This window comes from Carica papaya, chromosome 1 (genome assembly GCF_054855325.1).
Source record: "Carica papaya isolate Zhongbai chromosome 1, ASM5485532v1, whole genome shotgun sequence".
Classification (NCBI taxonomy): Eukaryota; Viridiplantae; Streptophyta; class Magnoliopsida; order Brassicales; family Caricaceae; genus Carica; species Carica papaya.
In genome coordinates, this window is record NC_142309.1 from 10,814,976 (window position 1) to 10,838,705 (window position 23,730).

At 34.9% G+C, this 23,730-nt stretch overlaps 1 protein-coding gene and 1 long non-coding RNA gene across 8 annotated transcripts; one reads left to right on the plus strand and one right to left on the minus strand.

Moving 5' to 3' along the window:
• Positions 1-4,911: 4,911 nt before the first annotated feature.
• On the minus strand, positions 4,912-6,719 carry LOC110809400 (uncharacterized). Of its 2 annotated transcripts, none has more exons than XR_015818901.1 (3): positions 6,585-6,719; positions 5,508-5,738; positions 4,912-5,158 (listed from the first exon to the last, which is right to left on the minus strand). It is a non-coding gene; the product is annotated as an uncharacterized LOC110809400 (long non-coding RNA). The 2 variants fall into 2 exon arrangements; XR_015818900.1 differs by having other exon boundaries at positions 4,917-5,200.
• On the plus strand, positions 6,625-22,822 carry LOC110809399 (transcription initiation factor TFIID subunit 4b-like). Of its 6 annotated transcripts, none has more exons than XM_022035214.2 (13): positions 6,625-7,128; positions 10,612-11,138; positions 11,248-11,343; positions 11,431-12,366; positions 12,620-12,744; positions 12,870-12,957; positions 13,034-13,169; positions 13,269-13,324; positions 13,397-13,453; positions 13,531-13,671; positions 13,857-13,922; positions 14,012-14,276; positions 17,818-18,813. In XM_022035214.2, the coding sequence occupies exons 2-13, from the start codon at positions 10,890-10,892 to the stop codon at positions 18,003-18,005; spliced, it is 2,403 nt and encodes an 800-aa protein (XP_021890906.2). In that variant the 5' UTR covers positions 6,625-7,128; positions 10,612-10,889; the 3' UTR covers positions 18,006-18,813. The 6 variants fall into 6 exon arrangements, with proteins under 6 accessions (XP_021890906.2, XP_088075313.1, XP_021890911.2 ...); XM_088219187.1 differs by having other exon boundaries at positions 17,854-18,813; XM_022035219.2 differs by lacking the exon at positions 17,818-18,813 and adding an exon at positions 15,696-17,080.
• Positions 22,823-23,730: the final 908 nt, after the last annotated feature.

Here is a 23,730-nt window from a genome sequence, read left to right on the forward strand (position 1 = left end):
TAATTTATTTTTACAAAATAGTTTGTGCTCTCAATAAAAATAAAGGTGTTAACGCTCTATTAGAAGATGACTTTGTTGTTAAATTTGGTGATTCGATCCTTAATAAGGGAATAAAACAATTTGGTATCAGAGTAAGGCACCATGGGTAATCAAAGTTTACGCGAAGAGTTGTGGAATCTAGAATATCGGATTACGGCTTCTGAAACTGTAACAAAAAAGAGTTTGCACCAAATCACGCAGCAATTAAAACTTCTTCTCGGCTGAACCGACCAAGTCCAAGAAAAAGAAGAAATTGATAATGTATAAACTGACAACGGTAGTTCAAATTAAAATCAGGGAGGGGAAAGGTGACACACTAAATCAGGGCGCAAAGAATCCAGCATCAGTTCCCATAACAACGGATGGATTCCTCGTTATACAAAATTTGATTTTCCCACCTGCGATGGATCGGATGACCTGTTAGCTTGGCTCCATCGTTGCGACCAATTTTTTATTAATCAAAGAACGGCTAATAATGACAAAGTTGGATTGACAACTTTCCATTTGTTAGCCGATGCTCAACTTTGGTACTACAAACGGTAACAGGAGGAGACAAGGATGTGATGGGGTTAGTTTGTTGAACTCTGGATATTGTGGTTTGGTTTGCCCATGTAGAACAATTCATTAAGAGGGTTAATCAACCTAAAACAAACAGACAAAGTGGAGGGTTATATACGACAGTTTCAACTCTTGGCCTGTGCTCATAAAGTACGACAAGATCAACAAGTTGACATGTTTATTGCGGGTCTGGTAGATTCAGCCAGGCTGGAAGTTGAGATGCAATCATCCACCACTCTTATGCACGCAATGAGTATGAACAGAGCTTTTGAAAGGATACAACAGTTGTGGGATATGACTGAACACAATTATAATGATCATTTTCAGTCCGTTACTAGGCCTAACAATTCAGTTTAGAAAACACAAAAGGGTAGCAACTTCACGATACAATTTGGTATTATTTATCTCCATTTATAAAGAAACTTATAAAGACAGAGATGACAGAAAGGAGATTGAAGGGATTGTGTTATAATTGTGATGAGCCGTTTGTTTCGAGTCACTAATGTAAACAACTGTTTTGGCTTGAGATTGAACGTGACACTGATCCTGAGCAACAAGGAAAGACCAACAAGGCAGCTGTATCCACAATTCAAGTTTAAAGACAAGCTTAAAAACTAGGGGTGAGTAATGTTATGGATGCAAATATAGAAGACGCAACAAGAATAAAAAATTGATATTTAATTAAATATGAAATTCTAATTAATATTAGATTCCTAAATAGTTAGAATTTTAAATAGTATTAGATTTTTAAATAGTTAGAATTTTAATTAGTATTAGATTTCTAAATAATATATATATATTTCGTTAGTACTTAATTCCTAAATAGTAGGATTTCCAATATGTTAGGAAAGTATTTCTAATTAGATTTAAATTTCAATTTACATTAACATTTCTAGATAAGAATTGTAACCTCTATATAAAGGGTTATGCTTCATATTAATAAAGGTAAATCAGAATATTATTATAAACTATAAGATTTGAGCTCTCTTTAACGAGATCTAAGGTAGCAGTTCCTTTTACTGAACTGTAATTTATTTTCATAAAATAGGTCGCTCTTGCAATAAAAACAAAGGTGTTAGCGTTTTAATAGAAAATGACTTTGTTGTTAACTACCTGGTGACTCGATCCTTAATCAGAGAATATAACACAACTATTTACAAATTTAATACTAATTAGGATTTCATATTTAATTAAACGTCAATTTCTTATTCTTGTTGCGATTTCCATATTTGCATTCATAACACAGTATTATAGAGAAGAGAGAAGAGTACATAATTAGAGGAGAAGAGATCCTCCTACGATAAAGAAAAGGGGAAGAAAAACATTAAAATAAAGCCTCTAAATCCCTTTGCAACATAGCCAAAGAGATATACCTAAAATAATCATGAGCCCTGGTCCATAAAGCAGCAAGGAAAGTCATTTTGTCCCAAAAGAGGGATGATTATAACGACATCCAAAAAGCCTAGCATTTTACTTCAAAGTACAACGCTCATAAACTATTGAAAATAGCTCCTCTCTATAGCGCACCTGGTTCCTTTTTCTTCCCACCTTCTACAGAAGCTAGGTAGAAAAACATTAAGGGAATATGAGGCAACCTGTAGAAATTTGGGAAAAATATTTATACTTTATTTTTCTCTACAATTAGGTGTTACAACTGACTCATATATATACAAAATTTTCTAAATACAAATAGAGAAATTTTCCTTATAATAAAGATTCTAAATAATTACATCGTTATGGAGAAAATAACTGGTAGGACTATATAGAAAAAAATATTACGGTCATTTAGGTAACAAAATATTTGTGTCAACACTTCTCCTCAAGTTGGTACAAAAATATCACACATGCCCAACTTGCATATCAAGTTGTGAAGAATTTTGGTGCAGAGTCTTTTTGTGAAGATATCTGCCGCCTGATTGCTAGAAGAGACGTGATGTAAGCATAAAGAGCCATCAACCACTTTTTCTTTTATGAAGTGATAGTCAATCTCAAGATGTTTTGTCCGATCATGTTGAACTGAATTTTAAGCGGTACTAATAACTGCTTTATTATCGCAAAATAATGATACATTTTCTTCTTTAGTTTTTGTACCCATAATTATTCACATACTCTTTGTACTATTGCTCTATATTCTGCTTCAGCAGTAGAACGGGCAACTACATTTTGCTTCTTTCTTTTCTATGTAACTAAGTTGCCCCCAACGAATGTGCAGTAACCGGTAATTGACTTTCTATCATCAGGAGATCCAGCTCAATCGGCATCTGTAAATGTTTCTATCTTAAAGTGGTCATTTTGGGAGAAGAGTAAACTTTTTCTTGGTGTAGATTTCAGATGTCGTTGTATTCGAAAGACGACATGTAAATGAGTCTCACGAGAATTATGCATGTACTAACTCATCAGGCTAACTGCATATGTTATATCTGGTCTGGTATGTGAGAGATAAATGAGTTTTCTAACTAATATATGATATCTTCCAATATCAACTGCTGTACCACTACCTGCTTGTAATTTGTGATTACTTTCAATAGGGGATTCGACTAGCTCACAATCCATTATACTAATATCTTTTAGCAAATTTATGATATACTTTCTTTGAGAAATATCTGGCAAGCGTAATTCTCAGGAAATATTGCAATTTTTCAAGATCATTAATTTCAAATTGTCGAGTAAGAAATCCCTTTAATCGAGTCATCTCCTTTATATCATCTCCAGTCACCACAATATCATCTATATAAAGAATGAGAAAAGTGATCATACTCTCACAATACTTGATAAATAGGGTATGATCAACATTATTTTGCTGATATGCGAAAGAAATTATAGCTTTTCTGAACATTTCGAATCATGTTCTTAGAGACTACTTTAATCCATGGAGGAAGACATTTTTTACATCAAACTGGTGTAAGTCCTAATCAAGATTAACACAGGATTGTAATATTTTGATTTGTTTATTTTTGCGACAGGTGCGAAGATTTTCTGGTAGTTGAACTCCATAGGTTTGAGTAAACCCTTTGCCCATTAGTGTAGGTTTGTATCTTTCAATCGACCCATCTGCTTTGTGTTTTACAGTTAAACACCCATTTGCAACCAACTATCTTCTTTTCTTGTGGAATTGAAACAAATTCCCCTGTTTTATTATTTGTCAATGCTCTCATTTTTTCAATCATCGCTTCCTTTCATTTGGGATCTGTTAGAGATTCTCTTCAATTATGGGGAATAGACATAAAAGAAACAGATAAGACAAAAGCTCTATGGGAGGGAGATAAAAAGTCATAAGAAATAAAGTTAGACATAAGATGTTTAGTACAAGTTTTGATTTCTTTTTTAAGAGTAATGAGTTTATCAGATAATTCACAAGGTAAAAATGACTCACCAATATCTTCAAGAACTAAATAAGATTCTTGACCTGCGATAGATTGGATGATAACTTTTTTTGTCTTATCTCTCTTATCTCTTATTGAATACTTCTTCAAGTTCGGTTTATCCAATCGTCTAGTATTTTCTTCTTGAATAAAATCTTCTGACATAGAGCTCTTTCCCTGAATATGACTGTCAAGAGTTACAGAACTGGACATCACCTCTTCCATTTCACTCTTCCCTTGAAGAGTGTTAAGGTGGAGCTAAAGTATGATTCATATTATCTAAACGTAACATCTATAGTCACAAAGTATTTTCTAAATGGCGAATGATAACATTTGTAACCCTTTTGAGTTAGAGAACATCTAATAAATACACACCTGAGAGCTCTAGGTTACAGCTTGCTCACATTTCTAGCATGGATAAAACAAACACATGCAAACACTTTTGAAAAAATAATATAGGAATTTGTACATTGCAAAACCTCAAGAGAACTTTTAAAATCAAGAACTTGCAAAGACATTCTATTAAAAAAGTAGTAGTTGAGAGAACTTCATCTCTCCAATAACTTTTAGATAGCTTCACAGTAAGCATTAGTGACCGAATTATCTCTAGTAATGTGTCTGTTTTTTCTTTTAACAACTCTATTCTGTTCACTGGTGTAGACATAACTTGTCTGGTGAATTTTTCCATTTAACTCCAAGTAAGTATGAAACCCATTATTCATATATTTTGTACCATTATTAGTTTTCAGAATCTTAACTTTAGCATCAAATTGTATGCATATTATTTTATGAAATACTTGGAAGCATGAAAACACATCATTTTATGCTTTCAACAGGTAAATTTATGTCAATCAAGTACAACAGTCAATAAAGGTAACAAACCATCGATGAATAAATAAAAAAATATTCTGAGTAGGTTCCCAAACATCAGAGTGAATAGTAATAAAAAAAATAGAACTTTTATTATTACTCAAATGATAAGAACTTCTTTTATGTTTAGTAAATTCACATGCATTACAAAATAAAGAATTTATGAAAGTTCTCTTAAACAAATTAGAATATAATTTTTCTAAAACAAAAATGGAAGGGTTTCCCAACCGTCAGTGCCATTGTAGTATTTTCATATTGACTTCTTTATTCTCAATGGTGGCTTGATTCCCAATTAGGTTCTGACTTCTTTACGAGAAATATAAGTCATCCTGCAATCTACCAGTGCCAATCATCCTCTCTGTTCGAAGATTCTAAAAGATACAATAATTACGAAAAAGTTTTATTTTACAGTTTAGTTCTTTAGTAATGACACTAATAGTAAAAAAATATTAGCAAAACTAAGCACATATAAAACTGAAGACAGTGTAATAGTCGGGATACAATTAATGGAATCTGTTTCAGACACGAGTGTATGACCCATCTGCTATACGACCATTTTCTCGTTTAGTACAAAAAAATATATTAGAAATTTAGTGGAAAAGCCTGTCATATGTTTGTTAGCTATAGAATTTATAATGTAAATATTAGAAGTAGAAAGAAGAGGGAGAGAAGACATACATAATTTTACCATATGTGATGCATCAATAGTTATTGAAAAGTTAAGTTGAGACAGAATGCGCTTTAGGCTTTGAATTTCTTCGATGGAAAATGTTCCAACTGTTGATGTGTCAGGTCCTTCACTTTGCTCAATCAAGTTTGCTTGAGCTTTCATAGGCCCACCTTTCCGTCCCCTCCGTCCTTTAGTGGGTCGTCCATGCAATTACCAGCCCCTTAGTGTGTTTTGGCTTCCTACAATAGTCACAATTCCGTTAGTCTTTGGAGTGATGAGACTGAGCAATTAAACCAGCTTTCTCAACTGGTTTTATATGGAGCATGACAATTCTTCTATTTTATTCTTGCTGAACGTAAGAATAAGTTTGTTTTAATGAGAGAAGGGGGTCCTTTACAAGTACTTGAATTTGTATCTAATCATATTCAGCATTCAGACCAATCAAGAAATCATAAATTCGTTTCTTTTTTATCATTTTTTGAACTTTGACGGCATCCCCTGGCCAATCTGCTTGAAAATCCTGATAATAGTTGAGCTCCTGCCATAGTCCACTTAGTTCAGAAAAATATTGAGAGATAGTCAACTCTCTTTGTTTTGTATTGTGAATCTTATTGCAGAATTCATAAATTTGAACATCATTACCCACTTGTAAGTATGTAAAAGACATTGCATTCCATATTTTTTGCGGCGGCATTGAGCAACAGATATGTTCGGGCAATATGAATTTGTATGGAGTTAATGAGCCAATACATGACCAAGATGTTTTCAGAATCCTATCTGTTATAGTCCAAACTATTGATTTCTGGCTTCTTCACATCACTAATAATATAATTCTGCAAACTTTTAACTTTGATAAACAATAAACAGGATCTAGATCAGCCAAAATAATTAGTTCCATTAAGGTTGACGAGATTGATTTGTAATGATGGGTTATCAGAATTGGGAACAATCACATTTTTTGTTTATATCATTTTTAAATACTAGAAACAACAATAATACCCAGTAATATATATCTCAAGGATAAAGCACAATTCTTAATCAGCACCACAAAAAGCCAAAAAACTTCTAAGATAGGAGAATATTACCAAAATTAGAACCGAATTTGAGGCGAGAATAACCCAGATAGTAGACCTGGTCTAAAAAATAACTAGTAACCTGAGAAGACTAAGAGAATCAGACCTGGTTGCAACCTGAGAAGAGAAGGTGCAACAATCGCACAACTGAGAAGGCTGAGGGCACACAGCCGCGTGGAACTCAGAAATCAAGTCGTGCGGTTGAGGAAACCGAATGGAAGAAACCAAAAACTGCTGTGCGCAAAAAGCTAGTGCGACCCAAACGGAGGAACTGATATGACCCGATTTGTGACGCTTCTTCAGTGTGTAAAAACTGATGCGCAAAACACAGAACGATGCAAAGGAACGACACAAATCAGTGGCTGTGAGAACGGCAGTGCGACGCGCGAAGTGAATTGCGAAAAAGTGATGCGCGAACCAGAGAAGAACGATGCGAACTAGGAGGTTGCGCACGAAGGACAGCGTGAACAGCCACACGCGAGTGAAGTAGGCAGTTAGGTATGGCGGAGACCGGAATAGGGCAGTCGACTGCCAGTGAGATCAGTACTCCATTTGGGTGAGTGTTGTGAAGATTCTAGGGTGTTGAAATAAATCCTGAAAATAAAACCCCAAAATACTCTTATTTTGCTCTGATACTATGTAGAAATTTTGAAAAAATATTTACACGTTATTTTTCTCTACAATTAGGTGCAACAACTGACTCGTATATATATATAAGACTTTCTAAGTACAAATTGAGAAACTTTTTTTATAATAAAGATTATAAATAATTACATTATTATGGAGAAAATAAACGGTAGGACTACATATAGAAAAATATCACAGTAATTTAGACAATAAAATATTCGTGTCAACACAACCCAACAACAATCAAAAGTACAGAAAAGTTTATATTAAAATTTGCTAGCCATCTCATAGTACAAGAAGAGTGAGTATGGGATTCAGTTACGTTGGAACACATAATATACACATATGGGAATAAGGTGCAATGAGGCCTGGGAAATTGCAAACTATCCTTGGTGTTGAGTCTGGTTAAGGTAGCCTCTAGATGAAAATTTTAACCTTGGAGGGAACTTTGCCTTCTATAATGCACTAGCTAAAATCTCATTGTGGCAAGAAAAATTACAGGTAAGGTGCGAAAGAAAGACTTGCAAGAGTACACATTCCAAAGTCCATATTCTACTATCAGGATATGAAGATACACAAATAGGCTCAAGGGTATTCTACATTGTGTGATAGGTGCGGAGTACAACTTTTTCCTCATTCAGACGGGATAGGCCACCAAAATTTTGGACGTTTTAATTTCTAGTAGTAAAGAGCATTCCTGTGGGTGGTAGATAAATTCTTGATGCTTCTCTTGTGGCCAATGAGATGGTGGAGTATACATGAGCCACCAGGGGAAAGGAGTTTATCCTAAAATTGGACTTTGAAAAAGTAAATGATTGAGTCAACTGGAGCTTTTTAGATTGATGATGGAGAGAAAGGGATTTGTTGAGATGGAGAAAATGGTTTCAAGGATGTCTTTCATCTAGTTCTTTTTTAGTGATTGTGAATGAAAATCTTGTGATTTTGACCCATGAAAGGGCTCAGACGGGGCAACCCTTGTTGGCTTTTCTTTTCACTTTGGTTGTAGATATATTGAGCAGGATGTTGATTAGAGCGACCAAAAGGGGAGTTGTGAAAGGTTTGAGTGTTGGTTGACACAATGTGAAGGTCTCTTATTTACAATTTGCTGACCACATGATCTTATTCATTGAGAACGATAATTGGACCACATATAATACCTTTACCGTTGTACTGTGTTTGAACACATCTCAGGTCTGAAAATTAATTTGGGGAAAAGTGATCTTATAGGGATAAATGTGGTTGAGGCTTTAGTTAATTATCTAGTGGAGTCAATTGGGTGTGAGAGGCTATCTTGGCCTATTGTACACTTAGGAGCTCCCTTAGGAGGGAAGCCAAGGAGTAAGACCTTTTGGGAAAGGATAGAAGGAATAATTACTACGCATCTTGAGAGTTGGAAGGGAGGTCCGTTCTCTTTAGGGGAAAAGATAACCTTGATGAAATGTGTGTCCGTCTAGCATGCCACTTTATTATCTCTCACTTTTTAGGATTCTTGTTGAGATATCATAGAGGATTGAGGCGAGAATGAGGAGATTCCTTTGGCCTGGAGGTGAAAATGAGTGTAGAGACCACTTATCTAGGTGGGAGGTGCGTTATGAATCACAATATTTTGAAGGTCTAGGTATTAGGAATCTTAGATCGAAGAGTCTTTCTTTACTAGCTAAATTCTCTATAGCACAAGATGATAAGCAACATTCATGGAAGTGACAGGGATGGTTGGAATGCCCTTGCAAAAACTTCTACTATTCATTGAAGTCCCTAAAAGGTCGTTTCTCATATATATCCTGTGTATGGGCCACTCACCTCAATAGAAGTGGGAAATGGCTCCAGAATGCTCTTTTGGGAAGATAACTAGTTGGACCATCAACCATTTACCTCTCAATTCCCAAGATTATATCGGTTATCTACTAGACATCACACCTATATTTCTAGGTTCACTGTTTACACTAGGGATAACCTATCTTGGAACTTCTATTTTAATTGGAACCTTTTGATAGGAAGACCATTGACTTGTCCATATTATTGAATATGCTTGAACCCATTCACATGAACTTGTAACCTGATTCCCATATATGGACTGTTAGACTCTTTTGGCCTATACATGCAAGTTTTTTTACTCTTTATCTCATCAATAATCCTAGTACCACAAACTCTCGGATGGCCAAGGCATTTTGGAAAGCTAGGGTTCCTTTAAAGGTGAAGGTATTCTCTTAGATTGTTATCAACTAGAGGCTCAATACCTATAATTTGCTTCAAATTCATTGCCCCTATCGTGCCTTATCCTACACGTCTGATGTGCTTCAGAGACAGTAAGATCCATTCCTAGTTATTCGCTTTCTACTCTTTGGCCTGGAGAATGTGGAGTTATATTATGAGGAAATTTGGCCTTAGTTGGGTACTTACCCTTACTGTTGATAGTTTTGTCCATTCAAATCTAGAGGGTGTTGCGGTGAGAAATAAGGCTAAACCTCTTTGGCAAGATGCTATTTTTGCTGGACTATGGTGTATTTGGTTGACTAGGAATAAACGGATTTCAATGATCAGTCGGTGTCTTTGTATGAGCTACGTGAGAGGGTTTCATTTTTGGCATCTCTTTGGGCTAAAGCTCACGGTTATTTCCATGATTATACTATTTTGGAGATCCATGGCAATTGGGATGCCATCATTTCTAGAGAGCAGGTCTGCTATTTGAGTTCTCTCATGTACTTCCTTTACATTGATTTTTGTTTCTTTCTAGGGATGATGTCTTATTCTCCATTTTGTAATTATTTCTTTTCTCCCTATCTTAATGAGTAATGAGCATTCCATGCTTCTTTGGAGTTTTGAGGGGGGAGGTTTGTTTCTATGGGTCCTTTGGTGGGAGGGAAGTACTAGAATCTTTGATCAGCATTTCTATTTTGTTATGAATTTTGTGGGAAAGGATTGTGTGCTTGACTTCTCTTTAGGCTAAACACATGGTTTTATGGATTTGTGGGACAGGATAGGATGCTTGATTTCTCTTCAGGTTAAGCACATGGTTTTTTGGTTTCCTATATATGCTGTTCTTTGGCTTTGCTTTTGTTCTCTTGTATGTGTTTTTTTCTTGTTTTGTCTCTCTAGAAGATAACTTATCCTCCCATGGGCTATATCTCCTCATTCTTTTTCTAATATACTTTTTTTTCTGTTGTCAATAAGTTATGTCTGCTTTATGTTTATTTGTACTGTCTAGAAACTCATTAAATATCTTGACTAACCAATGTTGGACTATTTCGTTTCTATATAATAGATTAGGAAATAAAGCACTTAATAGATGTTAACTCAAATTTTTTGGATTGGATATCATTTGCCTTCGTGAGCATTGCATTTGTTGTCTATATGGCTTGCTGGGAAGCTTCTTGAACTTTCTTGAACTTTTTCTTATTTTCCTTAACTGCAGCAAATTTTCCTGATGGAAGCAATCAGAGTTCCGGTCAGTCATTTGCACGGTGGCAAACTGCTCACCGTAATGAAAATACCAGCTCCCAAAATCAACATAGTTCAGGAAACATTCAATTGCACCTGCAGCAGCAAACTAGATTTCATTCTCAGAACCAGCAGCAACAGAATGATTCACAGAAACCAAATTGCATCTCGTTACAACAGAACCAATCCCATGATAGTTATCAACAAGGGCAGGAAGTTCAAGTTTCTCCTCAGATTCCACAAGCGATTGGGATGCATATTTCTGAACAAAATTCTACGGTCACACATGAGCTGGAAATAATGCATAATCAAGATAGTGAATCTCAATACTTGAAATTACAGAAGATGAGCAATCAACAAGCCTCTAGCACAGAGCAGTCTAATAGCTCGTTAAATCGTAGTAATAAACAAATACCATTTGCAGTTTTGCTGCCTGCCTTAATCCCACAACTTGATAAAGACAGAGCAATGCAGCTACATACTCTATATGCTAAACTGCAGGTCGGGTCTGTGACTTAGAGTATATAGGGTGTATTCTTTTTTATTTTTAATATATAATGGACTAGGTTATCACATGTCATTCTGATTTTTCTAATGCTCCTGTTGTTAGAAAAATGAAATTGCAAAGGATGGATTTATCCGACATATGAGGGGTATTGTAGGAGACCAGATGCTCAAGTTGGCAATTAACAAATTGCGGTTACAGGTAATGCACTATGGATCATGTCATTGATGAAAACTCATCTTTCAGTTAGTGATATTAATTTTCAGCTGTCTTCTTGAGTACTTTCAGATGAATTCAAATCAGTTTCAGATGCAGTCCCAAGCTTCAGCACGGCAGAACCAGCCAAGGCTGGCACCAGTTAGTGCCACTGCAACAACTTTTGCTGATTCCCAATCATCTGTACAGGTCCATAAGAAAACCTCCAACAGTCCGGTAGATCCATCTCTTACTCCCCCTTCAACGGTCAAAATGAAGATTGAATCAGGCTATCCAACAATAGAAAGCAGTGCTAAAAAATCTTGGGAGGTGGAACATAACAGAAATCAGCATGGAGTTCTAGCAGGACCAATGTCTTCCTCCAATCCGAGCAATGTGATTCAAGAGAGAGAACACTCTTCAACTCCTGTAGAAGGACTTAGCAAGCAAGTACAACAACATATGCAGTTTCCACAGGCTTCATTTCCCATGTATGGGACTGGGAATGCCAGTGGTAGTTATAACCCATATTCTGGGACAAATGTCAATACTTCAGCTTCATCCTTGAAAACACAACCTCAAGATTCCCAAATGAGACAAACTACACATAATCAAAGTGTGGGATCATCTCCATTTGGAGGGGCTGGTCAACATGCGAACATGATGAATGTGCCTAAGTTTGAGAGCCAAAACCACACAAATGATCCTAGTAGAGTGCAGGGTGGTCCTCTTTCTCATATATCTAATAATTTATCACTGCAACATAATTCAGTGCCTTGGCAGGCATCAGCAAGCAAGGAGCAGAGTTCTGGCCCTTTGTCATCACTGACATATATTAAGCAAGAATCAGTTGATCAGGGTGCTGATCCTTCTGCTAAAACTGGACAAGGGAATGCAATTCCTAGGTCTTTAAAGGATGATATCTCAGAGAACCAGTCTTCGAGAATGGGTTTCTCGACATCTACCAGTATGATGCCTTCAAGTTCTATTTCTCCTTCCACGACAACACAGCTAGATTCTAGTGTCACGGTAAATTGCAAAATAATTTATTATGCTACCTGATTTTGCTGTTATGTTGTTATGTTGGGGGGAGATCATTTGACATGTTTCTTCATGTTTATCTGCTTGTGAGAAAATGGGCACTATGTTGTTTGTTGTTCCTTTTATTTTTACTGTTATTCCCTTTGATTTCTGAAGGACCTCTTGGCTGTTGATTTTTTGCACAGATTAAATTGTATAGTCTTATTGATAAGGATTTACTTGTTGCTTCTACGTTTACTAGTTGAGCTCTAGGATTCCATCTGTGACCTCTCCGGCTGCAATTAATGCAAGAATTCCTGCAAAAAAGCCTTCTATTGGTCAGAAGAAACCACTGGAAGAACTTGGTTCATCACCACCAGCATCAAGGTAACAAAATCTTGGTGTGGGGAGAAAGAGAATGATATTGATTGTTAATTAAGAGATGTTTCATTTGTCTCTGATTTAATGTTGTGTTTTTTCATTTTACATGTAATTAATGAAATTTTCTACAGTAAGAAGCAGAAAGCTTCCGGGCCCTTTTCAGACCAAAGCATTGAACAACTCAATGATGTCACTGCTGTCAGTGGAGTCAATCTTAGGGTGGGGTATTTGGTGACAAGCTGTCCTAATTCTTTAAATGTGATGTTAATACCTTCTGACCATCTGTTTTGAACAGGAAGAGGAAGAACAGCTATTCTCTGGGCCCAAGGAGGACAGTCGAATTTCAGAAGCATCTCGAAGGGTTGTGCAAGAGGAAGAAGAAAGATTGCTTTTGCAGAAATCTCCACTGCAGAAGAAATTGGCTGAGATCTGTTAGTACTTTATATGCCCTTGGATACAGAAGTGCCTCTTTTATAGGGAAAAATAGCATCCGTCAGACTCTTTTTATCTGTTTTTTTTTTGTCTTATAGTGGTCAAATGTGGTTTGAAGAATATAAACAATGATGTGGAGCGATGCTTATCTTTGGTGAGGTGCAAACTACTTTGTAGCTGTTATTATGATTTGTTTATATATCTTCTCATGTAACTTAATCCTTAGTGTGTGGAGGAAAGGATCCGTGGACTAATATGTAACATAATCAGAACGTCAAAACAGGTAGCCTTTCTGTTGTTTATACTGTCTAACTAGATTGTCTGTATCATTATCTTTCTCATTTCAAAAAGTCTCTGTAGAGGGTTGATGCTGAGAAGGCTAGACATCGAACTTTTATAACCTCAGATGTTCAGCAACAAATTATGATGATTAACCAAAAAGCTAAGGAAGAGTGGGAAAGAAAGCAGGCTGAAGCAGAAAAACTGCAGAAACTCAATCAAGTGGGTGCTTAACATATTTTCTGTTTAGGCCTAGGGCTATCCATTATAAATACACCTGCAATGCATACAGACAATACACACTTCCATAAGTTTATTGCACCTGTAGATGTGACTGCCATATGTATTTATTTTGTCATGTAATATCTGAATTGATGCTTTACCAAAAGCAAAATTGCTTGATGCAGCCTGAGGTTGACAGTGGTGTTGATGGTGATAAGGAGAAAGACGAAGGTCGTGTAAAATTGGCAAAGGTATTGAGGTGGTATTTGAATATTCTTGATATAGAGGTGGTATATATCCATATGTGGGAGAATCCTTTTTACCTTTATTCAGTCTGCAGGCAAACAAGGAGGAGGATGATAAAATGAGGGCTACAGCTGCAAATGTTGCTGCACGTGCTGCTGCTGGGGGAGATGACATGTTTTCAAAGTGGCAACTTATGGCTGAGCAAGCTCGCCAGAAGCGTGAGGGAGGGCTTGATACTTTATCTGGTTCTTTGGCAGGTAAAGATGTCACCCATAAGCCTCTATTGGTATCTGGAAGAAACACGAGGGACAACCAAGAAGCAGAGGAAAGTGGCCATGTAACTTCTGTTTCTGCATCTGGTAACTTACTCTTATGTCAATTTGTTTATTAGTTTTAGGGAAAATTACAAATTCTCACTTTATTTTGGACCCAGATTACAGAAACCTACTCAATTTTGAAACTCTATATAAATTGTACGGTAACGTACTTTTGACCAAGTTGAGGACAATAATGGATTAAAAAGAGTAGTATTTGATAAATTAGCTTCTTAACAAATTTTTAACAATTTGATATATGGATTGAAATAGATTATTTGATAGGCTATGTTAAACTTAATATATCAAGGGTGTTCAGAATGACTTTTTTTGTTGGTCAAAGGTGCTCTAAGCACATTTTGGGAAGAAAATTATAAAATGTTTTAATAGTTCTTGAAAGTGCTGAAAGTTTTAGAGCTTTTAGCCAAAAAATAGTTCACAAGACTAATTCTTTTGGGAGAGTTTCTAGTGAAAGATTAGAATCTTCTTTGACTAGTGTTTTTTGCTAGATCTGCCTTTTTTGGGTAAGGAGTTATGGTAAATTTGTAACTACTAGTTATATGAAAAATTAGATTAACATCTCAAATAAATTTAATAAGAAAAACATTACTTTCGTCTGAAACTATTTTTAGGTATTATTATCTAAAAGAGAACCTAATTTGTAAAAAATACATTTAAGTTTTAATCAAAGAGCAACTTCCATGTCCTTTTTACTGAATTTATATCCTAAAATTCTAATTTTACCTAACACTTGATAACTTATTAGAGTTAAAATCTAGAAAAAAAAAATCAGTTCAAATACATTTACCGGGTAAAGCACTATGAATTTCGTTAGAGCTAAAAACCATATGGACTTCTAAGCACCAAAGCTATCAAGTTATTCTAAACAATCTCAATTTTTACTAATTAGCTTCATTAGTTACTATAAAGGAACTACTTACTAATTAAAAATTAATTTTATAATTTAGAAATAAAAACATAAATAAATTGTATACAGGTAAAATAGACTATATTGGTCCATTGTAGGACAAAAAGCACTTGAATGCAAACTTATGAAAGATTAATAGGAGCTCAAATTGATATCTTAACAATGTTGAATAAGAATCACAATATTTTGAATCTCAATCAAGTTAGTGTACTGGTAGGCACCACACATAATAAAAATAGAAAACTTGAGCGCGCATAGAAAATAAAATAACAGAAAATATATAGATTTTTAGCTTAGGAATCTCCCTTACTTGAAAGCACACTTGGTGAGTAGAGGTATGTTTTTATCCTCTTGTATGAAGTCATTTTTACTTTCCAGTAGCTAGGAAAGATTGTTGCTCTGATTTGGTACAAGAGGTTTTGCATCGGCTTCTTATCACTTTTCTGTTCTTTTAGAGTCTGACCAATCAAGTTTGGGTTTTGCTCATTTTTGTTTTGAGAAGAGGTTGACTTTTTTTTTTTTATTGTGAACATCAGATATTGGTGATTGGAGTGTAACCCAGTGTGGTGGAGGGTTTTAAGTCATGAAAAAGCTACTTTACAAAAGGGTAGGTTGAAGGTTTGGAATGAGGAGGTTATGGAGTTGAAGGATTTTGGACTGATAAGTTTGATTAGTGGCATCTACAAGTGGAAATTAGGACTGGTATTTGGGAATGTTGGAAATCTCTCAATATTTTATCTCAATATTAGGAAATTAATCTTAAAAATATGGTATGCCAATTATAGAAACCCATTGATAGGATTGATATGATTAGAGATCTCTACTAATATGGGATCCTGATTAGAGAATCCTGCTGATATGGGACTGCTGGCTTCCTGACCGTATTCAAATTCACTGTTCGTAGTGGAAATCCGTAGGATCCTTGCCAGACCTCTCTCCTGCCGGAACTTTGCAGGAGGAAACCCGATTTTCAATTATGCGAAATATGTTAGAAACGGCAAAGATGATGTTATTTTTCAATATGACTGGTTAGACTGCATAAGTTCTCATCAATCAACACTTACGAGAGCTTCAAAATATTCAGAAAACATATAGAATGGGAAAATTACCTTAAGTCCAAATTTATTAAAATGTACTTGAAAAGGAAAGGAAAACTTAATCATCTCATAGGGAAGGGGGTGGAGAATGGAGATCCAAGATTTGATGTATGGGATGATGAAGCATATGCAATGATCATGCCATGGTTATAAAACAAAATGGATCCTGAGATCAGCAATTTAATCCATGGCTAAGGAGATTAGGGATGCTGTTTGGAAGATGTCAAATCTTGAGATACATTCATGTATAGGAGATAAAAGTCAAAACCAGCACGAAAAGAAAAGCAATGAACCTGTTACGGGGTGCACAAATTTATTTCAAAGCTTCTAAAACCAAGAACTTGACTATTATCAATTTATCAGAAGTAGGGGCAAAGAAGATATTGCAATTTTGAAGAATTTTACTGAAAAAAGATCGAGTTTATGATTTCTTATAAGTCTCTATACTGATTAAAGTTTAGATTCTTAACAATGAAGAGCTACCATATTGAGATTGTTTGATTCGAGGTCAGGAGAGTTGCAAGGCGTGTGATGCTTGATCTTAGAAGGTTAAGCAATGGTGATGAAAATAGAAAGGCTGTCAATATAGAAAAATGTGAGAACATTTGTCAAGATCCTCAGTAAGGGACATCAAGGATTCTCTCTAGCGTTCCCCTTCCGAGAAACAAAGGTATAGTAAAGAGAAGTGTTAGGAAATAAATGATAACCCACAAAGCAAAGAGTGGGGCCACTAAGGAGGAGAACAGAAATATCAAGGTCAAGTCAACCTGATTATGAATTGGCTGAATTAAGAAAAGTCCCGAGGCCAGATTAGTTCAATAAAAGGAGATCAAGAAAATAAGTGAGCTTTTGGTATCATTGAAGAAGCCTTGTGGTCATGTTCTTTTGCACACTCAAGTAAAATTTTCTATGTATCAAGGGTTAGTTATCTCAGATGAAACTATTAGGAATCTGTGAATTGTTAACTCAGAAGCCGCATTTGATATGATCAATTCTTCACTAAGTTTTACATTTATCCTCTATGCTCAAGCAATCAAAAGGTAGTTATTAGAGATGGTTCTCTGTTATCATAGTTGATCTAGAAGTTATTCATATTAGTCCAACCCCTATACTATAAAGAGGATTGGACTTGCTAAGGAATAAAATAAGCTCTATTATCTTGAAGAATTTAACAAATTGAATTTATTCAAGATGAATTATTGTTGAGTAGCATATTTTATTATTTAATTATGTTAGTTTATTATTTAACTAGTTGGTATTATATAATTAAGATTTTATGAGAATTAATAATTTCATATAATTAGAAATTTAGTTGAATAAAAATTTCTCTATCAGTACAATAAGAATTCTATAAATATCCTAAATGTAATAATTTAAGGGTGAGAAATAAAATTATTATTTTTTCTTCAAAATCAACATGGTATCAGAGCTAAATAAAGCTATTTTTACGATTTTAATTTCAGGATTTTCTTTAAACCCTAAAATAACACAATAGGTTGGGTTGGTACCTATTTTTTCAGAGATACCCTATTCACCACTTATTTTGGAGTTTTAATTTCAGGATTTTTTTTAATCTTAAAAATAATTAAAAAAAAAGAGCTAGATCAAAGGGAGAGAGCAAAATTTGTGAAGAAAAGTCAAATAAGAGGAAAAGAGAAATCAAAGCTGTGGGTTCCTTCTTCTTCTGCCACGGGCAGAGCCGCACGACCACCAAGGTTTCCTTCTTCAGCCGCGCACAGAGTCGCGTGACCACCTTGGGTTCTTTCTTCCCTGCGTGCAGATACGCGTGAAGAGTCGATCGACCTAGCTTCTTCTTTCGCTGCGCGCAGAGCTGCGTGAAGAGGTGCGCGATCCAGTTTCTCTTCTGCCGTGCGAAGAGCTGCGCGAACACCTCGATCTGCCTCACTCCGATTGCACAGAGCCTTTGGCCACGCCGTGTCATGCGCATATATGATTTTTCCCTGCCATGATTTGTTTCACTTTGCAAATTGGGTCCGTTCACGTCACCAACCTTCTTCTTCCGCCGCAGATCCACGTAGACAAGAAGCTTTTTTGGCTGCGATCTCCACTTCATGCAAATTTGCCTGAGCCGATTGAGCCGCGTGGAGTCTAGTCTGAGCCAATTGAGCTACTGTCTGAGTCAAGCCATTTTCAGTCGAGTCGTTTTTTGAGCCGAATTCGAGCTGTTTTTTGAGCCAAAGACGACCCGGTTTTGAGCTGAACCCAATCCCTTTTTTGAGTCGAACCAAGCCGAACTGCTGCCTTAAAGATTTGGTTCCAGTTTGCAACTTGGTCTGCAAGTTGGGCATGCGTGAAATCTTTGCACCAACTTGAGGGGAGGTGTTGAGTAACATATTTTATTATTTAATTATTTTAATTTATTATTTAATTAGTCAATATTATGTAATTATAATTTTATGAGAATAATAATCTCATATAATTAGAAATCTAGTAGATTAAGAATTTTTCTATTTGTAAAATAAAAATTTTATAAATATTGTAAATGTAACAATTTAAGCGTGAGAAATAAAGTTATTATTTTTTTCCAAATCAACAATTATCTATGTTATTTTTCCCGTCATCCAATAAAAGTATTATCTGGTTTCATCATTTTGGACTTGGACACCCATCTTTTGGTAAAAACTAATGTTTTCAATTTTTGTTTGAATGATTGAATGTGAATAATTTTTATTATAGTGTGAATTCATAAAATACAAATGTATTTCCTTTCCAATCAGTAATCTAAGAAGGCCAGTCTCACTTTACTTGATCCATATTAATATCTAGAGACCCTCAATATTCAAATGTATCTGGGCCACAATAATTTGTTTTCTTTATTGATGATTTGCATTAGAATCTCATGGATCTACTAAAACCAAAGCAGATTAAGCACTGTGCTTTGAAATTTCAATAGTATGATTCTCAATCAATTTGATATTAGGATAAAAAGTTCCTAATATGATAACGCATGGGATTAGTTCAACCAAACTCAATCTCCATAGATCTACTAAAACGATAAACCTTTTCCTGTAGTTCCTCATACCCTACTAGTCATTTGCTTTCTTGATCGGAAGACATCCAAACAAGGAGAGGGCAAGCAAAACAAACAAGCAGGCCGACCCATCCAAGTTTATAGATGGCAAGCAAAAAATAAGCTAACAATCCATCCAAGCAAGTTAACTCGACCACGAGTTCTTCTATATTGTAATTAAAATGTCTAATATTTAGGATATATAAGTACATAATTATTTAAGATAATTAATATAAATTAATATATTCAAAGATATGCTATTTATTATAATTAATAAGTAAATTTAATTTAGTAATATATGATGAACATGTTCAGGATAAACATTGGGAGGATAAACTATCTTCATTTGCTAGCTGTTATTCAAACAGTTTTAGGCTTGAGTTATGCTTGTTTAGTTGAGCATATTTTGCTTTGTTTTGTTTTTATCTTTTCCTGCTCGAATCTAGTTCGAGCTAGATATTGATTGAGTTTGAGTAGAGTTTTCTTTTGGGTTTTATGCAAAAAGAAATATTATTGAGAGTGAAAAGAAATGCACGATTATGGAAAAAAGATACTCTCCTATGGTCTGCATGGAGAGGAACTTCCAAACAAAAATACATTAGAAATGTTAAAAAAAATTTCACGTGCCATTGCCATAAGGCGGCCAAGAATGTTATCTTCTCCCATAGACCTTCAATCAGGAGAGTTCAATCCTCAATGATCCCCTACTTGTTTCTAGTTATATCGTCCATAATTCCACAAATAAAGCACCCGGGTAAAGATGTTTAACAACTTTTCTCAACCCTTTACTAGTAAGACTAGAATTCAGAAAGTTTGAATTTTGACCTAATCAAGCCCAAACAATTTGTTATTAGACTCTGCTTGCTGCCCATTCCAAAGTTATTATTTAAGGGAATCATCAGGTATATCTTATTGGATGCATCAAAGGTGGTTTAAGTTTAATAGCATAACTTCCAAGAATTCTCTTGACTAACTTAGCAAAGCTTTTTTTAGAACTTCTAGAACTGTGAGGGTCTAGGAAAAGCAACTCTAGGAAGATGTAATCACTTTTATTGTGAAAGAAGGATCATAATTATTTCTTTGTACAAGAAATATCATTTTATTGAGACAGACTTAACCTTCAAAAGTGCTTGAATACTTTTACAACCAATACTTTACAATCATGAATCAACATCACATGATGTATTATAAGCCGTGCAACATTTTGTTAATAGTATGGGCTCCTTAACAGAGAATCCAACCATCTCTTGAATAAAAAGAAGCACGCAAAACTTGTAAATTAATTATTCCTCCATAATCTGTCAACAAAGACAGCTTAGTCTTTTAATGCAAAGAGAAGCAGTTATGCTACAAGTTATTCTCATAACTGCTCATAACAGCCCATCTTCCTTATCCTATCCTTACCCTTTTCTTCTTCTATTACACACTCTGCTACTCACCGATACAGCACATAAAGTAAAGAGAAACAGTTATTTTGGAAGTTATTCTCCATAACAGCATTAACTATCCATTTATACTCGCTATACTTCATAAAAAATCAACAAGTAAACCTACAAAATTCATGATGCAGCACATATACCTATCTAAGCCCAAAACAACACACATTACCCACATATACAGCTATCTTAATTATATAGTTTCTTCTTCCCTCTTTAATACACCTTACTAAAAGGTATTATTTTTCTACTTATGTTCCTAACATAAGTTCTCTTACTATGTTATTGCCTTGTCTATTAGCTAAAATTTAAACTTTAGAAACAATCAACTCAAGGACCGTTTGTATTTGTACTTCTTATAAAGAATATCTGGTCCAATTATTTTACTTACGCTAAAAATTGAATAAGCAACTTCAGGTTCACACAACCATTTGAGTGCTTGAGAAGTTGACAAGCAACCAGTAGTTTTAGCAGTGGGAATAGTACATGTATACTGACTAGAATGGTTTTTCATAAACTTCTAATAGACAATATTTAACTTTATCAAGTAGACAGTTCATTCATCAGATAAAGAGGGTCTGTTAGAAGATGGTCAATGTCCAGTAGCCAATGTTGTAGCCCTTTACTAAATGGCACAATTAGATGGTAAGTCCGGGCCAAGGTGAATATAGAATGCAAATATGATAAAACAAACATCAAACTCTGGAAAAAATGCGTTGGAAAATCTTAGGTAATAACCTCTATTTGGCTGAAGCTGTGTAGAGAACCAGGTCAGTCAAGCTGGTTTGAACCAGTTAAGAAGAGACTGTGGAATAAAGATCACTTATGACCAGCATGCCTGTGATTCACATGCTGGCTTCCAGTTATTGAAAAATACTGGTTTTTAAATGAGAGGTTTCTCAGACAGGTGAAGCTTCCAAATAGGGACCTGGTGACTGGTGATGTGATTGGGAATATTCTTTTCCAGTTTGGCAATACTGGTGTGGTTCTGCTGTGAGCCGTACAATGACTGGTGGATTTTCTGGCTAATGACCAAGTTGATTTGCTAGGATTTACTGGTGGCACTGAGGGTGATGTCATGCACTGACCATGGTGGTCGAACTCCTAGATCAGGCGGAACAGTGTTGCAGTAGACTTGTGTAATACTGTTTTCTGGATTTTTTTCTTGATGTTCCATTTGGCTGCTGCCCATGGAAGTTAAGCTTTGATATCAATGGATGTAGAAGGAGAGATTGAGCAGAAACTTAAAATTAACAGCAACAAGAAGTAGAGATCTCACAACTTAGTATCAAATTGATATTTTTGAATAATATCTAAACTAAACTGGGGTAGGCCTGAATTACATACTTCAAAAACTTCATAAACCCAATTGCAATTATGCCCAAAATTGAAAGATCCATGTATAATTTAGTCTGTAATTGCCATGTGAGGTAGTGTTATACCAAAGATAGCACCCCTACTTCTGAAACACATCCTGCTTCAGACAAAGCGCTTAGGTTGTAGTTTTGCCTCTGGACTGAAGAAGAAAGACAAATGGGAAAGCATTATAAACATCTCATCTGAAATATTGATGCTTAACTTTACTGATACGATTTCTGAATTGAAATGTAGTTAGCTCAGCACAGCTTTCTTCCTCTTTTTTTCCTTAAAAAAATTTGTTATTATTATTATTATTATTTTTAAAAATCATCAGTATATTTTTGTAGGGGCTGTTAGAAAATTCAGCAGAAACCAACCCAGCACGCCTAAAACCAGTGTGGCTCGTACAGTTGATGTCAAGGATATAATTGCTGTACTGGAAAGGGAACCTCAAATGTGTAAGTCGACAATGATGTATCGGTTGTATGACAAAATTCGTTCCAAGCCTGCAGCTGAATGATGTAAGATAGGCCTTACATTATATTAGGAGGAAAATATGATTGCTGCTCTTGGGGCTTCTTGTCTTTTAATTGTACTGAATCTTTACAGTTTTTTCAAGAACATATTTATTGGGATTTAATAATCTTGTATTGTGATGCGATTACTTCCTGTAAGTACATATTTGAGAGACTGTTACCATGTTTGATTACATGTTTATATGCAAAAAATGATCAAGCTAATCAGTTCTGCTTACAATATTTTTTTTTCTTTTTTTTCACATTATATAGGTTAAAGAGAACCAAATGTAACATAAGTTCATGCTAATGAGTGTCAACGTTTTTAGTTATCCAATGAATAAAAATAAATTTAATTCAAGTATCGATATTATGAACATTACAATATGATAAAGTTCATTTTGGGCTATCCTTGGAATCAACTTCCTCCCTCTCACCTAGGTGAGTGTGCTGCTGGAACTCTTGACTCTCAACTTTTGGCTTATTGGCTACCCGCTCTTTAATAATTTTATTTCTTAAAATTTCTTTTTTGTCTTTATTAGTCTCAACATCTATGTATACTTACTATTACAAATATATTTGGAGTAAAAACTAAGTGTTATTAGTAATTCTCTAAGCACATTTTCAGAAAATATATATTCAGTAAAGAAGAAAAAGTTCGTTAACTTAGGTATCAAAATAATAACTACCTTAAATTTTAATACTCTCATTCGAGATGAAACTATGATTATTGTGAATATTTATCTCAATATGCAAAGAAAAAAAAACATATGAGATATAAGCTCGGTAAACATATTCTAATTGATGTTGTGATCAGATAGAAGAATAACTTAATTATTTAACCTGATAATTGATACTGAACAAAATAATAATCAATTTCAATATATTTAATGCTTTCATGGAAATTAGATTGAGAACAATGTACATCGCTACCTGATGATTGCAAAAAAAGAAAAACTTGATCGAAAGATTGGATGCCAAAATTAGAAAGCAATTGCTTGATCCAAATAAGTTCACTCATCTTAGCAACTAAGGCTTAGTATTCTGCTTAAGTTGATGAACGAAAAAATAGTTATATGCTTTTTAACTTCTTAACAGATTAGTGAACTATTAAGAAAAATTAACAACCAATT

Excerpts from the sequence above, each read along its gene's own strand:
- LOC110809399 (XM_022035214.2), top strand. The coding sequence starts at position 10,890 with ATGCATATTTCTGAACAAAATTCTACGGTCACACATGAGCTGGAAATA. Across the intron at positions 13,923-14,011 it reads GTCGTGTAAAATTGGCAAAG|GCAAACAAGGAGGAGGATGA; the intron begins GTATTGAGGTGG and ends TTCAGTCTGCAG. Across the intron at positions 14,277-17,817 it reads AACTTCTGTTTCTGCATCTG|GATTTTTTTTAATCTTAAAA; the intron begins GTAACTTACTCT and ends TTTTAATTTCAG.